Source organism: Aquarana catesbeiana, linkage group LG03 (genome assembly GCF_042186555.1).
Source record: "Aquarana catesbeiana isolate 2022-GZ linkage group LG03, ASM4218655v1, whole genome shotgun sequence".
Lineage (NCBI taxonomy): Eukaryota > Metazoa > Chordata > Amphibia > Anura > Ranidae > Aquarana > Aquarana catesbeiana.
The window spans coordinates 383771239-383794352 of record NC_133326.1 but is presented as its reverse complement, the minus strand read 5'-3'; the positions used below and the strand labels follow the sequence as shown (position 1 = coordinate 383794352).

Genomic DNA, 23114 nt, shown 5'->3' with positions numbered 1-23114 from the left:
CTTGGGTGGGCTGGGCTGGGCCGAGGGGGAAAATGCAGGTGCTAACAGGTATCTGGGCTGATCCCGCTAACACTGCGTTTTTGGGAACCCTAAACTGCTGGGGATGCTAGTATAGATCTGATCAGATCAGATATCGATCCGTTCAGATACTATACCACTAAGGGAGGTGTATGCTGCGTGCGTGGGTGTTAGCGGTATTGGCACTAACCTGACTCTGCCTGGGGTGATGCAGACCCTATCTGACCCTAAAACGTAACTTATATCACCTGCCGGGTGATCAGGGGGTTAAACCTTTATTAGGTAATAAACGCCGGGTGCCCTGACACTATAAGAAATAAACTAACCAGCGTCACCCATAACAGTTATACGGTGATCACTGGTGAAAGGGTTAACTAGGGGGCAATCAGTGGGGTTAAAACCTTTATTAGGTAGTATATGGGGGTCCCTGACGCTATAAAATGCTGATGGAGAACCTAAATACTTACCTCCCTAACTAGCGTCACCAGTGACACTAATACAGTGATCAGAAAAACGATTGCTTAGTGACACTGGCGACGGGGGGTGATCAAGGGGTTAAAACTTTATTAGGGGGGTATCCTAGACCAAAAGGGGGCTAACAATAACTGCCCTACCACTTATAACTGTCACAAACTGACACCAATGCAATAATCAGAAAAAAAAACTGCTATTGGTGTCACTGTGACAGGGGGTACAGGGGGGTGATTGGGGGGGTGATCTGGGGGTGATGGAGGGTGAAAAGTGTGCCTAGAGTGTTCTACTGTACATGTAGTGTTGGTGCAATTACTTGGATGTCTTCTCTCCTCGGCGCCGGAAAAAAAAAAGACCGACACGAGGAGAGATGACATAACTTCCTCTGCCGTTGTTTACATTACAGAGGCAGAGGAAGATTGTCATTGGCTGGGAGCGATCGCGAGGGGGTGGCCATGAATGGATAGTCTCCTCCTCAGCATGGATCGCTCAGGGAACAATGCAGTAACTTTCCCATACGTTACTTTGTCTGCCCGTGCCATTCTGCTGACGTATATCGTCGTGAGGCGGTCGGCAAGTGGTTAAAAGGAATCTCCAGGCTGGACTTAACTAAGAATAACATATTCTGCTGTTCATATAAATGAAAGCACTTATTAAGGGATCCTATCATATATTTATATTAGGGGTGCTTCCCATATAGTGTGTGTGTGTGTGTGTGTGTGTATATTGTAAGATTGGGGTGATCAGACTCAAGCGGTATGTGCGTTTCCAGTAAGTACGCCAGTCCAAACTGTATTTTTTAAGGGCGTGGTAGCCCACTTTTATTTAAACAAACAAAAACAAAAGGTTCACAAAGACATCAGTATCCCATGCAGGAGGTTCCACCGTTACTGTATCTTACAGACTACAAATGCTTCAGCCTCCTGGTTTACGTTATTGCCACACGGCTGCTTCAGGCCTGTAGCCTAGGCCTTAGGTCTGCTCCTTAGAACAAAAGGGTTTTCTTGAGTTAAGCTCTCTCCTAGCTTACTCATGATCAGCGCCTTGCTGCTCTGTCACAAAGTACATCTGCCTCCTGCAGACATGCATGCTCTGGCTGCACCTATTCAGTCTCTGACTCCTGCAGAGGAATGGAAGTCCACTTGACTCCCATGCACAAACTTCCTGTCTGTCGGGTGGGGTCCTGAGCCATAGCCAGGTCACAACTAAATAGCCCAGCACACAGCTGTGCAATCAGCATGCCTTTCTCTCCAAAATCTGAAGATTTGTTATTTTTTAAAAATTTTTTTAGTTTGTTATTGTATTAATTATTATCAGCTTTAATGGCTAATTCCCAGATCATGTCCAGACCAGAAATGCATCCAAATGCATCCCTATGGTATTTTTCACCTCCAATTCACACCATTGTTCCAGACCAGACCCAAAAAATACTTCATGTCACATTTTGTCTGGTCTGGAATCCACCAGAACACGGTAAAACGCATTAAAAGCACATCAAATATGCACCTGAATGCTCTGGAACGCACCTCAGAGCATTATTAGCATTAGGGATGAGCTTTATGTTCGGGTCTAACATGAGTTCAACTCGAACATTGGCTGTTCGAGTGTTCGACAAAATGCGAACATTATGAGCGGCGCGTCACGCCCCATAATGCACTGTGACATTGCAGTGCATTGCTGTCTGATGATTGGCCAAGTATGCACTATGACCCGCATGCTTTGGTCAATCACAGCGCCGTCAGCAAAGAGAGCCATAATTGGCCAAAGGCAGGGTGCCTTTGGCCAATTATGGCTCAGGGGGTTAAGTCCACGCCCCACACTATATAAGGCCGCCTGCACGTTGGCCCTGTGTAGTGTGTTGCTGGCGTTGACTGAGTGAGAGTGTCATTTCATTTAGATTGAGCAGGCAGGCGATTCAGTTAGCTGCAGTGTATTTAATATATATATATATACTGTCAGTCTCGTATATATATATATCCACAGTATCCAGTTTAGCTAGATCTGACTGCAGTCCATTCCTGGTTTACTGTTTTTAATACACTTCAGGCAAGCAGGTGATTCAGTTAGCTGCAGTGTATTTAATATATATATATATATATATACAGTCAGTCTCGTATATATATATATCCACTGTATCAAGTTTAGCTAGATCTGACTGCAGTCCGTTCCTGGTGTACTGTTTCTAATATACTTCAAGCAGGCAGACAGGTGATTCAGTTAGCTGCAGTGTATTTAATATATCTATATATCTATATATATAGATATATCTATATATCTATATATATATGGATATATAGATATATCTATATATCTATATATATATGGATATATAGATATATCCATATATATATAGATATATATGGTAAGTCTCGCATATATATATATATATATATATATATATATATATATATATATATATATATCCACTGTATCCAGTTTAGCTAGATCTGACTGCAGTCCGTTCCTGGTGTACTGTTTCTAATATACTTCTGGCAGGCAGGTGATTCAGCTAGCTGCAGTGCATTTAATATATATATATACAGTCTCATATATATATATATATATATATATATATATATATATATATATATACACATCCACTGTATCCAGTGTAGCTAGATCTGACTGCAGGCTGTTCCTGACCTACTTTTTCTAATATACTGTCAGGCAGGCAGGTGATTCAGTGAGCTGCAGTGCATAAAATATATATACAGTCTCCTACATATATAACAAAACATATAGTGTATAATAAGGCCTAAATACACCACTCAGCTCTATAGAACTCAAAAAATTCTTCACAGCATAAATCAGAAATGACATAAAAAATAAATAACGACCAACACCCCTAAATGAGCACGTCAGAGGTGTTTGGTATGAGCAGCTGTTTAAAACCAAAAAACATATGTAAACAATAGTATAATACCATACATTGATATTCAAGGGATAGTTAAATACTAGAAACAGCGCTGTTGTTGAGCAAAATAAATGATTGTGTGGCCAACTACACACAGAACAATGTCCATAAAAGTGATGAAGTAATAGTAGTGGTTCATAGGTAGTTTAAAGCAGATAATAGGTTTGTCACAGCATGCACCATCCACCGATTACTCCACTCCACCAGGTGTGAACACACTCCCCTCAGGGGGTTAAACTCACCAGAGATGAGTATATCACAAGCATCCAAATAACAGACGTCCTGGGATAGATAAATACACTTTTCTCCAAGTGATGGATAAAGGGATTCCAAAGTAATGAAAACAAAGGAGAGCGCACATAGCGTAATTCCATTTATTGTTAAAACAAACCCATCACATTAAAATTCCCCCATCACTAACTACGTACTAGATATATGCAGTCAACAAGCAAAAGGATAACATCACCCTGCACCGCAGCGTAGGAACTCCGGTCACCGCCTCAGCCCACAGAGAGCGGAGTCACTTCCTAGTTCCGGGTCCACCACGATGGAGCGCACGTGTCACTTCCGGCGTCGTGTAGGTCACGCCCTGACGCGTTTCGTCATATCCTGACTTCAACAGAGGGCGTGACCACATGACACAGACGCCGGACTTAACAACAAGCCGCCCCTAGCTCCACATCCAATCACGTTCCTCAGAGCGCAGATTAGCATACGTCACGTCAACGCAGCTGAGGAACAGGAGGGGAAGAGGGACAAATCTACCCACATTGCACTTATATCGGCTATAAAGAGTCACGGTCATAGATGAAGATAGGGGATGCGGATAGCCGTAAATAGAGACAGCATAACATCACATATCCCAAATATCCAGTCCATGCCTTCAAATTGTGCCACAGTACATTACGCATGATACAAACAAACAATGTCAAGCACATATATAATGCTGTATCATCATCTGATAGCACCCAATGTTCAAATACACTGTAACCACTCATACTGCCTATAGGTGGAGTCATATGAGCTCTATACTTAATATAGAACTTCCACATAGTATATCTCATACACAGAGCTCATATATGCAACAAATCTGGATCATATCATGAATTAAAATTATATAAAACCATCTACTGAGAGCTTCATAAAAAAGTTCCCATTTAGTAAACTAAACTAAAAAATAGAATAGCATTAAAAAAATTAGAATAGCATTAATAAAATTAACATGCAGGCTTGAACATTAAAAATAGTGGGGAAATTGGACTACTAAAATACTCACAATCAGGAGAATAAAGCAGGGAGTAAAATAGGAAGGTAAATAATGCTAGCTCAGATAAGTCAACCCTATGATATTTTAAAAGTCACTTATAAAACAGTTAATGTCTAAATCGACATTCAACCCTTTTGGCGATAACGTGTCAGCCAGAAAAATCCATTGGGTCTCTCTCTTAGAAAGATCCCTAACCAAGTTGGAGCCCCTCCACACAGGTTTAAGATGATCTATGCCCCAAAATTTCAGACCAGATGGGTCACGATTGTGCATCAATTTAAAATGGAGCGAAACGTTGTGATCCTTAAAGCCCAACTTTATATTAGCTATATGCTCTGCAATTCTAATTTTTAAACGTCTTTTAGTTCTTCCTATGTACATAAGACCACATGGACATTGCAGCGCATACACCACATGGGTAGTATTACATGTGATGAATTCCTTGATGGTAAATTCTTTATGTTAGCCGTCGACGTAAACCTCTCAATTGCCCTCAGCTGCCTATTCACTTCTTTACAGGCTCGACACTTTCTACAACCGAAAAAACCATCTCTCTCCCAAAACGTGGGAGGTCTTGCAGGGGGATCAAGCACTTTTTTAACTATTTTATCCGAAAAGCTCAATGCCTTTCTATAGATAAAACCTGGTTTTGGGGGCAATACTGAATGTAAAACTTTATCCATTAGTAAAACATGCCAATGGGTAGAAAAGATGTTTTCTACCTCTCTATATTGAGAATGAAAGCCTGAGATAAAACTCCACTCTTGGCTATCATTATTCAAAATGGTGCGGGCTTCATTCAAAAGAGAATCTCTGGATAGCAAGGCCACTTCTTGGATTGTAGCATCCAATACTTCCACAGAGTAGCCTTTCTCAATGAACCTCTTCTTGATAGTTTGAGCCTGTGATATATAATCCCCTTCATTCGAGCAATTCCTTCTTACTCTGGCCAACTGGCCCTTAGGGATGTTTTTGAGCCACATAGGGTGATGCCCACTGCTAATGGGTAGATAGCTGTTAGAATCAGTCGGTTTAAAATATACCCTTGTTCCCAGGCTGTTACCTTGCCTAAAGATAGTGATATCTAAAAAATGGATCTCACTTTGGCTGTACTCACTGGTCAGTTTTATATTTTTCGTATTTGAATTCAATTCACTCAAGAATTTCTGTAGAGAGTCCATGGATCCTTCCCAGATAAAAAATAGGTCATCAATATATCTTTTATATAATAGGAGCTGGGAACGGGCGACTGAAAAAATCACTTTGTCCTCCCATTCTCCCATAAAAAGATTTGCTATACTGGGGGCAAATTTCGCCCCCATAGCGACGCCCCTACATTGGGAATAAAACTGACCGTTATACCAAAAAAAGTTGTGGCTTAAGCAAAAATCCAGGGCATTCCGTACAAAGACTTTTTGATTATGTGGTAAATCATCACGCTGGCTTATAGCCCAATTCAGGGCTAGGAGGGCATCATCATGTTGAATGATTGAATACAAGGACGCCACATCTGCCGTTACCAGATACAATTCTTGTCTATCTGTTAAATTAATTTGTTGCAGAATCTGTAAAAGACTTTTGGTATCCTTGAGAAATGCCTTAGTGCATCTAACACTATCTTGTAAGAACCGATCAAGGTATTGGCCCATCCGAGATGTGATTGACCCAATCCCGTTAACGATCGGCCTCCCCGGAGGGTTCTGTGTATCCTTATGTATCTTAGGAAGAGTATAAATTGTAGGGATTCTACTACTGCTTGGTAGGAGGTATTTCTTTTCTCGATTTGATAATACACCCGTTGAGTAACCCATATCAACAAGGCACCTCAAATTCTTGGTATATTGTACAGTCGGGTCCTTGTCTAATTTCACATAGGTATCCTCATCACTCAACATTTCAATAAGCTGGTTATGGTAGAATTCCTTATTTAAAATCACAACCCCTCCCCCCTTGTCAGCGGGCCTAATAACCACATCTTTCCTTTCTTCAAGCATAGTTATACCATCTAACACATGCTGCGGATTCACATTTCTTTTGGGGGCCAATAGTTCCAAGTCTCGTATCACTAACCCCTTGAACACCTCAATTTGCTGATTTGCTCCGTTTACAGGATTAAAAAGGGACTTATTCCTAAGTCCACTGTCTACGGGCACCGAGGCTAGAGTGCTCACAGGTTGAGAATTTTTATTTAAAAAGTACTTTTTTATATTTACCTTCCTAATGTATTTGTCTCCTACATATATATATCCACTGCATTCCAGTCTAGCCAAGCCTATATCTGACTGCAGGCCATTCCTGGGGTATTTTTTCTAGTAAACTTCAGGCGGTGTTTTGCTAATAAAATTTTACATGATGTCTGGAAGGCCACCAAGGAGAGGCAGACGCTCACAGGCCACTAAAAGAGGACAAGCAGGCTCTGTGTCTACAGCCAACAGTGCTGGTCATGGACACGGTGCATCCTCAGCACATGACCGAGGGGCACGTTTGTCCTTTTTATTCGGCAGCTGGCCGTGTTGATTCACAACATGCAGAAGAGTTGGTAGAGTGGATAACTAAGCATCCTCATCCTCTGTCACCCAGGCTCAGAGTAGTTTGTCTGCCAATGCAGTTGCCAAAGCGGCCTATTCCATCGGCTCAATGTCATCAGTCACTCCTTCCCTAGCCCCACCATCTGTTCGACCACAGTGTCTGGTACATGCTGCAGGAGGATACGCAGCGTTTTGAAGGCTCCGATGATGGTACCCAGGATGAGGTAGGCAGTAACGTGAGCCCAGAGAGAGGGGGTGCCCAAGAAGGACAAGAAATTGGCAGTCATGTTCCCCCAGCTGCAGCATAGTGCCAGGTTTGCTCCGGTAACGAGGAGGGAGGGGATGATGAGGTCACTGACTCTACATGGGTGACTGATAGAAGAGAGGAGGAGGAGGAGGCACATCTCCAATGAGGCAGGATGCCCTCCAGGGGCCAGCTTAAGGGCAGCCACCCTACTGCATCACACCGCAGAGCTCCGCATGTGCAGGGCGCTGCTGACTCCCCGCGTATTTTAAAAAATTCTTTGGTGTGGGCCTTTTTTGATGCGTGTGCAGCAGATCGCACCATTGCTGTTTGCAACATATGTCTGAAGCGTATCAAGCGTGGCCAAAACAGCAGCCGCTTGGGCACCACATGCTTGACCAGACATGTGTCGACCTCCCATGCAGTCCGTTGGCAACAGTACTTAAAAGACCCACATCAAAGAACAAGGCGGACCTTTCTTTGCTCCTCATCAGCTGGGATCTCCAACCCCACTATACTTTCAGTCCTCTCAGAAACCTGCACTTAGAGGAATGAAGGTGTAGAATTAGGTGTGCCAAGTACTTGCAGGCAATCTGTTATCGCTACACCAACATCTGATTGTAGCAGGCAAATTTCCCTACCCCAGTTGCTAAACTGTCGAACGAAATTCGGTCCCAGCCATCCACATGCTCAGCAGCTGAATGCTAGCTTGGCTAAATTGCTAGCACTCCAACTGCTGCCTTTTCAGCTGGTAGACTCTGCCCCCTTTCATGGATTTGTGGAATGTGCAGTACCTCAGTGGCAGGTTCCCAAACGCCATTTCTTTTCATGGAAGGCCATTCTGGCTCTTTACCGGCATGTGGAAGGTAATGTCTTGGCCTCGTTGGACAGGGCGGTCAGCAGTAAGATGCATATTACTGCTGACTCATGGTCCAGCAGGCATGGACAGGGACGTTACCTTTCTTTCAGCGCACACTGATTAACTCTGCTGGAAGCTGGGAAGGATGCAGGACAGGATGCCGTAATGTTGGAGTTTGTTCTGCCACCACGCCTCCAAAATGCTAGTAGTGGTGATTCTGCCACACCTCTCTCCTCCACCCCTCCTCTTCTTCTTCCTCTATGGCCTCTTCCCCTGCAGATTTTTCCTTGGAACCAGCTGTGCTCCGTAGGCGTTCCAGCGGCTACGCAAGTATGCAGGCAAAAAGATGCCATGCGGTGCTTGAGTTGGTCTGCTTAGGGGACAGGAGCCACACTGGGGCAGAGATTCTGTCAGCTCTGCAGGTGCAGACTCAGAGGTTGTTGACGCCATGCCAGTTTCAGCAAGGAATGGTGGTTTGCGACAATGGCACCAACCTCCTCTCTGCCCTCCGACAGGGACACTTGACCCATGTTCCCTGTTTGGCTCACATCCTTAATTTGGTGGTGCAGAGGTTCTTGTGCAGGTACCCGGGCTTACAGGATCTCCTGACGCAGGCCAGGAAAGTCTGTGGGCATTTCCGCCAGTCATATAATGCCAGTGCTTGGCTGGCTGACCTTCAAAAGGAATGCAACCTGCCCAAGAACCGCCTCATTTGTGACATGCCCACCAGGTGGGACTCAACGTTGGCAATGCTGCAGTGGCTGCACATGCAGCAGAGGGTAATCAATGAGTACCTGTGTGAGTATGGCACCTGGAAAGGGTCAGGGGAGCTTGGCTTTTTTTCGCCATGCAAGTGGCTACTGATCAAGGAAGCATGCACTGTCCTGTCACCATCTGAGGAAGCCACAAGGATGGTGAGTAGTGACAGTGCATGCATCAGTGATACTGTCCCTCTTGTCTTCCTGTTGGAGCACACGCTTCGTGGAATAATGGATAGGGCACTTGAGGCACAACAGAGGGAGGAAGAGGAGGAATTCCTTACCTCTCAAGGCCCCCGTTATCCAGACAGTATTCCTGCAGGCCTGCCAATCACACAGGAAGAGGAGGAGGAGGATGAGGATTGTATCAGCATGGAGGTGGAGCCTAGCACTCAGCATCAGCAGCAGTCTTCAAGGGATCGTTTTCAGTCCCCAGAAACCCATGGACTTGTACGTGGCTGGGAGGAGGTGGCTGTGGATCATGTCATCCTTAGTGACCCAGAGTCCTGCGAAAGAACTCTCGGATTTGTGGTATCAAGGAGAGGGATCATTACTGGCAACCCCTCTTGATCCATGTTACAAGGGTAAGGTTGCGGAATTTATCCAGCCTTCGCAGAAGGAGCAGAGGATGAAACATTTTCTGGTCCTCCTGGACAACGTGTTGCTGAGGCTTCGGTCAGTCACAGAAGGAGCGGTGGAGAAGGTGGCTGTCTGACCGATGCGTTCAGACAATTCTTTAGTCCGCAGCCCCAAGGTCAGATCAGTGCCAGCAACCATCGCCAGCGTCTGATTTACATGGTGCAGGAATACCTAGGGGCAAGATCAAATTTGGAGACCTTTCCAACCAAAAATTCACTGGGTTACTGGGTCTTGAGGATGGATCACTGGCCAGAGCTTTCACAATATGCAATTGAGCTACTGGCCTGTCCTGCATCCAGCGCTCTTTCTGAACACACATTCAGTGCTGCTGGAGGCTTTGTAACTGATCACAGAGTGCACCTGTCCACATATTCAGTTGATCGGCTCACCTTTATAAAAATGAATCAGTCTTGGATCACCAGCTACCAAGCACCTGATGCTGATGTAACTGACTATCCTGTTATGCTGAGTGACTATCCTATTCCTCCTCAATGTTCATGTTGATAGCTTCTAAGAACATTTTTCTTTCAGAGCACCACCACCAATGCCTAAGGCCCAATTTTTCTGCCCCTGTTTAACAGGGGAGTATAATTATGATTTTTGCTGTAATACTTCGCAGCAGGGCTCGTTCTTGCGCTCAACTAGAGTATCTGTGAAGGACTGCAGTGCTGCGGCACCACCACCAGTGCCTAAGGCCCAATTTTTCTGCCCCTGTTTAACAAGGGCTTGTAATTAAAATTTTTGCTGTAATATTTCACAGCAGGGCTCATTCTTGCTCTCAACTAGAGTATCTGTGAGGGGTTGCAGTGTTGTGGCACCACCACCAGTGCCTAAGGCCCAATTTTTCTGCCCCTGTTTGCCAGGCGCATGTAATTACAATATTTGCTCTAATATTTCACAGCAGGGCTCGTTCCTGCGCTCAACAACAGAATCTGTGAGGGGTTACAGTGTTGTGGCACCACCACTGCCTAAGACCCAATTTTTCTGCCACTGTTTAACAGGGGCGTGTAATTCCAATTTTTGATCTAATATTTCCCAGCAGGGCCCATTCCTGTGCCCACGAAGAGTAACTGTAATGCCGCGTACACACGAGCAGACTTTCCGACAGAAAGAGTCCGATGGGACCCTCCCATTGTATATTCCGACCGTGTGTATGCCCCATCGGACTTTTTCCGTTGAAAATTCAGACGGACTTAGATAGAGAACATGTTCCGATGGAACAAATTACTATCGGAAAACGCTTGTCTGTATGCTGTTCCGACGCACCAAAAACACCGCATGCTCTGAAGCAAGTATGAGATGGAAGCGCTCAGTCTGGTAAAACTAGCGTTCCTCACACTGCAAATTCTGTGATCTTTTAAGGCAGCGCATTCTTTTGTGCTTTATAATGCTAGAAGAATGAAGTTGTTTTGCTGCTGATATTTATAGAGTTCTCACAAACTTATTTCTTTATTATTTCTCATGATCTCATGAATAATCTTTTATTTTTTTAAAGCCAGATCTCCAGAATAATATTTAAAATGATGTTTTATAGTCTTCTTTTTTTTAATTTCATCCAGATCTCCTTTTTTTTCGATTATTGAACAATTATTTTTTAGTGATCTCCATATTTTTTTTTTCTTTGTGTCAAGTTACCACAGCACCATTATTATCTTGTATTTTTTTACCTCAAGGAGGTTGGTGTTGGTGTCCTTTGTTAATTTGACATTGTATTTTTGAAATGTACCTGCCTACTCACAAACAAACTGTCCTTTTTGTAGAAAAATACATAGGCAAGTATTTGTGAAGAATAAAATCTCCATTTATTCTGGGTAACAAAATAGAGAGGAACGCAATGCTGGAGAAACTTTTGGAATTTGCGAAGCCTTTTGGCCCCCAGGGCAGACATCAAGTCTGTGGAAAATAAAATTGTTAGCTTGAGGAGTCCATAAAATTTTGAGCCCAATCTGGTCCAAGACTCCCAAAGATCAGGACCAGCAGCAGATGACATATATGTCCCCAGGGTGTGGTATTATACCAGCCTGCCTCTTCTGTCAGACCAGACTGAACCCAGGCCATCACTTTCTTCTCTTCCCTGCAGCCTTGCCTCCACGCTTCCCTGTAGCCTTCCCTGCAGCCTTCCTTGGAGGCTGTGGCTCTGGTGGTAGACTTGTGGCAGGAGGAGGAGGAGGATGGGTGAGATCATATATGTGGCTGTGGAGAAAAGACTCGGAGGACACCACTCAGAGTACACCAAGAACCCCACACCTCAGAAAGAAGGGGAACTCAGCACAACACCACTCCCCGAGGATCTGGAGGAAGGAGAAGTGGAGGAAGTGGGCGAAATTGTCACCACAACAGGTGAGTGTCTGACACCCCAGCTTCAGGTAATATACATATTTATAATACATGTTTATACTCAAATGTTTACGTGATGTGCTGGTTGTGGAAGAGCAAGCTCAACATTTCACAAGTGACAGTGCACAAAGTCTAATCCAGGACATTATGGTGTGGAATCGTGAAATAGACATCATAAGGGATAAACTGAAAGTTCATGAACAACAAATGAAGAACATGACTGATGTGTTGGGGAGAATCTATATATCTTCCAAACGCCACCATTTTAATTGTTTTGGACTAAACGAAAATATTGTTTGTACATTTTAAAAGCCAAATTTTGAAGATGCACACGGTGTGTCAACATGTGCTATCTGCCATCAGGGGATATCAATGTATGTGTTCCCATGATGGGAGATAGCATATGTTGACATTAGGCATGGGATCAGGAGGGAAATATCCATTTTAATTCCCAAATTATGTGCATCTTCAAAATTTGGCTTTTACAGGGAACATCACCCCATCTGATGAAGGCAATATCAAGACATTTTTGACACTATAATGTATGATATTGCCTTCAGTTTTTATACGTCGAACTTTGTAAGTTCCAGAGTTGTGTATGTTATGTTTAGAAACATGCCTGTTTATACCATGAAAAAAAAATGGAAAAAAATGGAAAAAAAAATTATTTTACAACAAAATTTTATAACGCACATGTGAATGTGCACAGAGTAAAAAGTTTGATAATCAACAATGTGTGGCTTCTTCTTTCAATGCTCAATACCAGTTTTGGAAGTAATTTTGTGTTTACAGTGACAATGGGGCTTATTTACTAAAGGAAAATCCACTTGGAACTACAAGTGCACTAGGAGAACCTAGGAGACAGCTAAAAAAAAAAACACAAGCAATAAAGAAAATTCTAGATTTTATCAGATAATTTTTTTGTTTTATTAAAAATTTTAGACTTTTTTTAGACATTGTCTGGCATAGCAATGGCCCCCCTACCCATAAAATAATTGACATATTTCTGGTGAACTTCACGGGCGGTTTGGGGTGCCAAGCCAGGACGGCCAGTATCCAGGCCCGTCAGGGGATTAGCAGGAACTCCGGCCTCAGGCCCAAATAAGGCAAAATAATTTTGGGCATTTTTCCGTAAAAAATTGTGCAATATGCAGCAGGATAATATGATGTGGTTAATTTTGTAGTCCGCCATATGTATTGCTGTCAGAAACAGGCAGAACCGGCTGGCCATTATCCCGAAGGCATTCTCAACGACTCTTCGTGCTCTGGCCAGCCGGTAGTTAAAAACCCTCCTCTCCAGGGTGAGGGTCCTCTGGGGGAATGGCCTCATCAGGTGCTTGCCCAGACCGAATGCTTCATCAGGATAAAGACGAACGAGAGTCCTTCAACGTTGTCCGCAGCAGGTGGCAATGCCAGGCCACCAGTCTGGAGACGTTGGTAGAACTCGGTCTGGGCGAAGACTCCTCCATCCGACACGCAGCCATTTTTCCCCATGTCCACATAGAGGAACTCATATTGTGCCGACACAACCGCCATCAACACTATACTATTAAAACCCTTATAATTGTAATAGTAAGACCCCGAATGGGGTGGTGGCACAATGTGGACGTGCTTCCCATCTATAGCTCCTTCACAGTTAGGAAAGTACCAACAATCGGCAAAATGGGAGGCCAAAGTCTGCCATTCCTGTGGCGTTGAAGAAAACTGTGGAGTCAAACCAGAAAAAAAATATCAGTACTTTTGCACATAACATTGCAAGCAGATTACAAAAAAAACATTCTTGGCCAACATCAGTATAACATTTATATTAAGGAGTATTTAAAGACAAAAATATATTTCCACTTATCAGATTGCTCACCCCCTCTGATGGCCCATTGTAAAAATTTTAGGGGGGGTTATATATGAGTTTGGAACCCAAAAAAAAGCCTCTGGCACTGTGCCTGAATTTAAGGAGAACAATAACATTTGTTATTGTTTAGGGTAAAGCACTACTATGGAGCTGACAAAATACATTGTTAAGTGACTAGGCTATAGGTGTATATGGGCCCAGGATAGCATGATGGGGAGGTTAGTGAAGGCAAATATGCATGAAGGACAAAAAAGGAGCATTAAAAACTTCCAGCATGCATGAGGATAAAGAGGACATTCACAGCATATTACAGTCATGGTAATTAGGGAATGATGAAAGAAATACAATACATTAGCAAACATTAAATACATTTAATGTGATGTTAAAGGATAAATCTTACCTTAATATAGTCCTTCTGCAGGACCTGAATGATAGCAGAACAGGTCTCTGGGATAATGACCCCCAGAGTCTGGGGGGAGATGCCTGTAGAGAACTTGAGGTCCTGTGGACTCCTCCCAGTCGCCAAGTACTCCAACGTGGCGACTAGCCTCTGCTCCGGAGTGATGGCTTGCCACATGCAGGTGTCCTGCCTGCTAATATAAGGGGTCAGCAAAGCCAACAGATGGTAAAAAACGGGGTCCGTCATCGTGAGAAAGTTCCTGAAATCATTAGGATTATTCTCACAGATCTCACGAAGCAAAGGCATATGAGAGAATTGGTCATGCTGGAGTAACCAATTCTTGGTCCATGAACTCCTCCCCACCCTGTTCATGGACTGGGCTTGAGGCAAAGCAAGAACCCCAACACCAAGCCCCCACACAGCACGAACTCTACGACGAGTACGTCCCCGCAACATGGCTTCAAAACGGTTGGCTGGTCAGAATGAACTAACGGAACGCACTGAAGAACAGCAAAGCCCGTGAAGAGAGAGCTGAATATCAGAAACGAGCGGACAAGAACACACTGTAAAACAGATGCGAACTGACTACACGCACTGAAAAGCAGATTCAAACCCACAAGCACAAACTGAAGAGCAGTAATGAACTGAAAAGCACGAAAGCGGAAAAGCGCAAATTGTCTCTCACCAAACTTCTACTAACACGAGATAAACGCGAGATTAGCAGAAGGAGCCCAAAGGGTGGCGCACTGGCTATTGAACTTCCTTTTTCTAGTGCCGTCATACGTGTTGTACGTAACCTCGTTCTTGACGGTCGGACTTTGGTGTGACCGTGTGTATGCAAGACAGCTTGAGCAGAATGATTTTTGGTCAGAAAATTGCATGTGGGGGGCTAACCCGTCCTTATGTACCACCTAATATCTCTATTTTGTATGTGGAATATCTCTGCAATTATGTGAGATCTAACGTTAAAACCACTTGATCTTACTGGATCTAACGAATATCTATTAGCCTGAATGATTTTTGATCAGAAAATTGCATGTGGGGGGGGCTAACCCGTCCTTATGTACCACCTAATATCTCTATTTTTATATGGAATATCTCTGAAATTATGTGAGATCTAATGTTAAAACCACTTGATCTTACCAGATCTAACAAATATCTATTAGCCTGAATGATTTTTGGGCAGAAAATTGCATGTGGGGGGGGCTAACCGTCCTTATATTCTACCTAATATCTCTATTTTTATGTGGAATATCTTTGAAATTATGTGAGATCTAACGTTAAAACCACTTGATGTTACCATATCGAACAAATATCTATTAGCCTGAATGATTTTTGGGCAGAAAATTTGATAAGGGGGGCCAGCCCCCCCTCATTAATCACTTAATAAGTTTCTAATTATGTGAGATCTACCGTTAAAACCACTTGATCTTACCGAATCTAACAAATAACTTCCAAAATAGCTAACTGTTTGGTCAATTTTTTGATAAGGGGGGGGGCTGATGATGGGTTAGCCCACCAGCACATAACTGTTAATATTGCTTCTTCTGTGTGAGATCTACCGGAATCGGATTGTGTTGTCGGAAATTCCGATTGTGTGTGGGCTCCATCGGACTTTTTCCATCGGAATTTCCGACACACAAAGTTTGAGAGCAGGCTATAAAATTTTCCGACAACAAAATCTGATCCTTTAAATTCCGATCTTGTGTAGACAAATCCGACTCACAAAGTGCCATGCATGCTCAGAATAAATTAAGAGACGAAAGCTATTGGCTACTGCCCTGTTTATAGATCCAACGTACGTGTTTTACGTCACCGCGTTCAGAACGATTGGATTTTCCGACACCTTTGTGCGACCGTGTGTATGCAAGACAAGTTTGAGTCAACATCCGTCGGAAAAAATCTGATGGATTTTGTTGTTGGAATGTCCGTTCAATGTTCGATCGTGTGTACAGGGCATTAGAGTTCTCCATCCATCACCATGTGAAAGACAGAAACATCACTTTTGACCGTGTAAAAGCAATGGTCTTAGATCTCTTCACCTCCTGCCCAAACTTGCTTCTTCCTGTACAAACTTGATTCCTCCTGCACAAATTTGTAGTTGCTAATTGAAGTATGACACGTCCTCTTCTATTGGATAGTATGAACTCACTCTGAATAAGCCCCTCTACTGGCTCTGGTGGCTCGCTGATACTAGGCCTGAGGCCTGCAGAACCTCTCCCCGGAGGCCTAGTAGGTTAAAAGCCTGTCTTCTAGGAAATGGACTACTGCTCCCAGCCAGCCCAACTTGCAAACCAAGTACCCTCTGGCTAGACTGATTTGACACCGATCCCCACAGCCTCTTCTCTGATCCAGGACTCCTCATCATCCACCGTGTGCATGATAAAGACTCTGCTAATGATCGTGTAGAAGCAGAGTTCCCTCACAGATTCCCTGGCAACTCCAGCCATCAACGGTGGTAACACTCACCGACCTTCCAGCCCTGAGTCCTTGATGTGGAACTTCTCCGGACCATATGTTCCGACAGCTTCTCCTGCCCCTCTGCTCCAGGAGTTCCCTGCCAAAACCATGTGGTGACAGAGACATCGCCAATGACCGTGTAGAGGCAATGTTCCTTCACAGCTCTCCCCGGGCCTCCTCCTGCGATTGGTACACCCCCCCCCAGACGGGGGTGGTGTCCTCCTGCGGTTGTCTAGCAGTCCATTCCTCACTTCACCCAGTCGACTTCTCCCCCTCAGTGACATGTGACCTCAGCCTATACAGTGGGGACGGAAAGTATTCAGACCCCCTTTAATTTTTCACTCTTTGTTATATTGCAGCCATTTGCTAAAATAATTTTTTTTACTCATTAATGTACACACAGCACCCCATATTGACAGAAAAATACAGAATTGTTGACATTTTTGCAGATTTATTAAAAAAGAAAAACTGAAATATCACATGGTCCTAAGTATTCAGACCCTTTGCTCAGTATTTAGTATTTGATCTAATACAGCCATGAGTCTTTTGGGGAAAGATGCAACAAGTTTTTCACACCTGGATTTGGGGATCCTCTGCCATTCCTCCTTGCAGATCCTCTCCAGTTCTGTCAGGTTGGATGGTAAACGTTGGTGGACAGCCATTTTTAGGTCTCTCCGGAGATGCTCAATTGGGTTTAAGTCAGGGATCTGGCTGGGCCATTCAAGAACAGTCACGGAGTTGTTGTGAAGCTACTCCTTCATTATTTTAGCTGTGTGCTTAGGGTCATTGTCTTGTTGGAAGGTAGACCTTCGGCCCAGTCTGAGGTCCTGAGCACTCTGGAGAAGGTTTTCATCCAGGATATCCCTGTACTTGGCCGCATTCATCTTTCCCTCGATTGCAACCAGTCGTCCTGTCCCTGCAGCTGAAAAACACCCCCACAGCATGATGCTGCAACCACCATGCTTCACTGTTGGGACTGTATTGGACAGGTGATGAGCAGTGCCTGGTTTTCTCAACACATACCGCTTAGAATTAAGGCCAAAAAGTTCTATCTTGGTCTCATCAGACCAGAGAATCTTATTTCTCATCATCTTTGAGTCCTTCAGGTGTTTTTAGCAAACTCCATGCGGGCTTTCATGTGTCCTGCACTGAAGAGAGGCTTCCGTCGGGCCATTCTTCCATAAAGCCCAGACTGGTGGAGGGCTGCAGCGATGGTTGACTTACTACAACTTTCTCCCATCTCCCGACTGCATCTCTGGAGCTCAGCCACAGTGATCTTTGGGTTCTTCTTTACCTCTCTCACCAAGGCTCTTCATCCCCGATAGCTCAGTTTGGCCGGACGGCCAGCTCTAGGAAGGGTTCTGGTCGTCCCAAACGTCTTCTATTTAAGGATTATGGAGGCCACTGTGCTCTTAGGAACCTTAAGTGGAGCAGAAATTTTTTGTAACCTTGGCCAGATCTGTGTCTTTCTACAATTCTGTCTCTGAGCTCTTCAAGCAGTTCCTTTGACCTCATGATTCTCATTTGCTCTGGCATGCACTGTGAGCTGTAAGGTCTTATGTGGACAAGTGCGTGGCTTTCCTAATCAAGTCCAATCAGTATAATCAAACACAGCTGGACTCAAATGATGGTGTAGAACCATCTCAAGGATGATCAGAAGAAATGGACAGCACCTGATTTAAATATATGAGTATCACAGCAAAGGGTCTGAATACTTAGGACCATGTGATATTTCAGTTTTTCTTTTTTAATAAATCTGCAAAAATGTCAACAATTCTGTGTTTTTCTGTCAATATGGGGTGCTGTGTGTACATTAATGAGAAAAAAAAAGGAACTTAAATGATTGTAGCAAATGGCTGCAATATAACAAAGAGTGAAAAATGTAAGGGGGTCTGAATACTTTCTGTCCCCACTGTATATGAGGCCCGCCCCCTGCCAATACTGATGGGGATTGGTCAAAGCTCACACACAAGCCACCTGCCACTCCAGTTCCAGACCCAGACCCTTTTCTAGAACATTCTCCTCAGAAACAAGGGAGGCGCCTCAGAACTGATGTGCAGGTGGTCACACCCACTGCTACTCTGACTACTTCCAGCCCCCAGATCAAAACAGACAGGCCTAGCTTGCAGCATAAGCCTGCCTAAATTTGCCTGTGCTGAACAAACCCTAGTAATATAACCCTTACTAGCACCTACCTACTGGTAGAGGGTGCTACATACTTTTCTTCTTTTTCAGCCAAGTTCAACTTGTCAGTGCTATGCTTTTATTATGTCTATATACTATGTACTTTTTAAACTTTAATTTTTTGGGCTTAAAACATTATTTGTGATATGGTCATACATTTAAATATTTATATAATAATAATATATATTTAAATGGGAATTCAAGTTAATTATGAAAATACAGATATACAACCTTTAACAGGCAAAGAAATAGGAATGTGTAACCGTACCAAAGTTCTACTAAAATACTGTAACCACCCTAAAGAGCTTAAAAGGTGGAATCCTTGCTATCAGTTATTGTATTCACTATTGTATTCACGTAACCTCAACACCCATGGCCAGGGCTGGTGCAAGGATTTTTGACACCCTAGACAAAACCTCATTTTGCTGTCCCCCATTGGCTCTGCCCCTGACTCCACTCCCCTTTGCCCTGCCCATGTATACGGTGGAGGTGGCAGAGTGGAGATTTTTGCGGCGACTCTCCAGCTATTTCTTCAGCCATGGTCCACATGCCCGCACCTGCCCCTCTGGACCTGGCCTAAAGACAAATAGTGGTGGCACTGGCTCGCTTCCTCATGCCAGCTGTGGCCCGCAGGTAAAGGCAGGTGTAGACAGGCTAGGGTAGTATATGGACAGGGTAGGGTAGTATACGGACAGGCTAGGGTAGTAAAATGACAGGGTAGGATAGTATATGGACAGGCTAGTGTAGTATATAGACAGGCTAGAGTAGTATATGGACAGGATAGGGTAGTATATAGACAGGCTAGGCTAGTATATAGACAGGCTAGTATATGGAGAGGCTAGGATAGTATATGGACAGGCTAGGGTAGTATATGCACAGGCTAGGGTAGTATATAGACAGGCTAGGGTAGTATATAGACAGGCTAGGGTAGTATATGGACAGGCTAGGATAGTATATAGACAGGCTACAGTAGTATATGGACAGGCTAGAATAGTATATAGACAGGCTAGAGTAGTATATGGGCAGGCTAGGGTAGTATATAGACAGGCTAGGGTAGTATATGGACAGGTTAGGGCAGTATATAGACAGGCTAGGGTAGTAAATTGACAGGCTAGGGTAGTATATGGACAGGCTAGGGTAGTATATGGACAGGCTAGGGTAGTATATAGACAGGCTAGTGTAGTATATGGACAGGGTAGGGTAGTAAATAGACAGGGTAGTGTAGTATATGGACAGGCTAGGGTAGTATATGGACTGGCTAGGGTAGTATATAGACAGGCTAGAGTAGTATATGGACAGGATAGGGTGGTATATGGACAGGCTAGGGTAGTATATAGACAGGCTAGGGTAGTATATGGACAGGCTAGGCTAGTATATGGACAGGCTAGGCTAGTATATGGGCAGGCTAGGGTAGTATATAGACAGGCTAGGGTAGTATATGGACAGGCTAAGGTAGTATATAGACAGGCTAGTATATGGACTGGCTAGGGTAGTATATGGACAGGCTAGGGTAGTATATAGACAGGCTAGAGTAGTATATAGACAGGCTAGAATAGTTTATGGACAGGCTAGAGTACTATATGGACAGGCTAGGGTAGTATTTAGAAAGACTAGGGTAGTATATGGGCAGGCTAGGGTAGTATATAGACAGGCTAGGGTGGTATATGGACAGGCTAGGGTAGTATATGGACAGGCTAGGTTATTATATATACAGGCTAAGGTAGTATATAGACAGACTAGGGTAGTATTTGGACAAGCTAGGGTAGTATATAGACAGTCTAGGGTAGTATATGGACAGGCTAAGGTAGTATATAGACAGACTAGGGTAGTATATGGGCAGGCTAAGGTAGTATATAGACAGGCTGGGGTAGTATATGGACAGGCTGGGGTAGTATATGGACAGGCTAGGGTAGTATACGGACAGGCTAGGGGAGTATATAGACAGGCTAGAGTATTATATGGAAAGGCTAGGGTAGTGTATAGACAGGCTAGTGTAGTATATGGACAGGGTAGGGTAGTAAATAGACAAGGTAGTGTAGTATATGGACAGGCTAGGGTAGTATATGGACTGGCTAGGATAGTATATAGATAGACTAGAGTAGTATATGGACAGGATAGGGTAGTATATGGACAGGCTAGGCTAGTATATGGACAGGCTACGGTAGTATATAGACAGGCTAGGGTAGTATATACACAGGCTAGGGTAGTATATAGACAGACTAGGGTAGTATATGGACAGGCTAGGGAAGTATATGGACAGGCTAGGGTAGTGTAGAGATAGGCTAGTGTAGTATAAGTACAGAGTAGGGTAGTAAATAGACAGGCTAGGGTAGTATATAGACAAGCTAGGGTAGTATATGGACACTTTTTGCACAAGCACTTCACAGCTGCTATCTAGGGAATGCTAGAGAGCTGTGACATGGGAGAAGGAGCAATAAATAGCTCACAACAGCCTCTAGGCACTGTGATGGATAGAAAAACGAATGGCAGAAGTCACCTTAAATTTATGTTAAACATAAGAGTTATGTCTTCAAATTGTATCCCCTTTTTTAGACATTGGAGCAATTACTGCTCATTCTCTGTCTTGTCTCTAACAAAACATGAAGAGAACGTTCCCCAATGGGACACAGACAGTAATACATTGACTGACAGGAGTTTTAACCATTCCGTACTCTGTTCAAAACTGAAAAAAGAAAGTTATGACTCTACATACACTTTAAAGTGTATGTCAAGCTTAAAACTTTTTCTAGTTTTGGACAGCATAGGCAAGAATTAGAGCTCCTGTCAAGATTTTACTGCTATCCAAATTTTCCTCCACATTCAGTCCTGTTGAAAATGGTTTCACTAGACAAGTGGGGGGAATCGGAAACAGGGACACAGTCAGAAAAAAAGTCTAACAGAAATAAAAGCCATACTCGGTAGTACTAAAAGTTGTATTTTTGTATGTATCAATGTCTAACCCTTCCCCCCATTTTTCCCTTTAGGTTTTAAGGTTATATTTTCTGACAAAATTCCTATTCTCAAAAACACTACACATGATAACACCATAAACAAAGGCACCAAAATCTGTAGCCTAATTGTTTTTCACTAGACTGTATGTAGAAAGAGTAGAGTGTACATTTGCATCTGGAATACAGCAAAGTTTACATCGATAAATGCCTTTTCTTTGTAATTTGAAGGTGACATTTATTATTTGGTATCATAGTGTCTGCAACAAATGATGTCTGCCTGACTTGGCTAGCTGTGACAGAAAGGAAAATGGTTTTAAAATATGAATCAAGGGGCACATGGCTTTTGAAGGATTTGACATTAATTGATGGCGTTGATCAATCACAGGTAAGCGGATAAGTGGCAGAACATCTCTTTATACAGACAACACTCAATCCATCCAGAAATATTTAATCGGATAATTGCTAAGTAGCAAGTGACAGATCATACTTTGTGTTCTGTCACTAGCTTAATTTTTTTATATTGTCAGTGCAACAATATTCCAAAATCATGTCCAAAGCACTAATCGATGCATGGAACAGAACCCTTTAGGGTTTTGGAAGATGAAACCAAACAAAACACTATGGCATGATTTAATAAAAGCAAATAGGCTGTTCGCTTTTCATGGGAAGCAAATAGGCTGTTCGCTTTTCATGGGAATTTGCACTTAACAGGGGAATTTATCTTTAGTTTAGTGAACAAGTGGAAGCTGTGCTGACGTCCATCATCCAATCAAGTGCAAGCAAGAATTCCTTTTATTTTCCTTGCACATGATTGGGTCTTCATTGCAAATGGAATTTTCACCACATTCACTAAACTAAGAAAGAATTCCCTTGCAAAGTGTGAATTCACTTGCACAATGAACAGCCTATTTGGCTTTGAGTGAATCAACCGCTACACATTTCCCCAACCTTCCGGGTAATAGTGTTTTGGTATATTCACTGTTTATGACAGGCTTTCCTCATAATGTAACAATTAAAACCAAGTCTAATGTAAGCTTTATAGCCATCGCTATCTCATAGTGGATAAATGATGTAGCAACTATATATTGATATCACACACTGTCAGCCAAAATCTCAGACATAAAAATACATGCCTTATTACAACATCTAAAACTATCATAAAAGCATTTCTACAGGGTACTGTATAATAATATTGATCAGCCCTATTATATATATGTTCTTCATAGAATACTTGA

The 23114-nt window shown here is 43.2% G+C and overlaps 1 protein-coding gene across 1 annotated transcript in view; it reads left to right on the top strand.

Moving 5' to 3' along the window:
- Positions 1 to 23114, top strand: part of LOC141134571 (exocyst complex component 1-like) — an 85860-nt gene that overhangs the window by 49027 nt on the left and 13719 nt on the right. The window contains exon 2 of the mRNA XM_073624055.1: positions 22134 to 22264. Within this exon, the coding sequence (XP_073480156.1) occupies positions 22134 to 22264 (131 nt within the window). The remainder of the gene's footprint in view (positions 1 to 22133; positions 22265 to 23114) is intronic.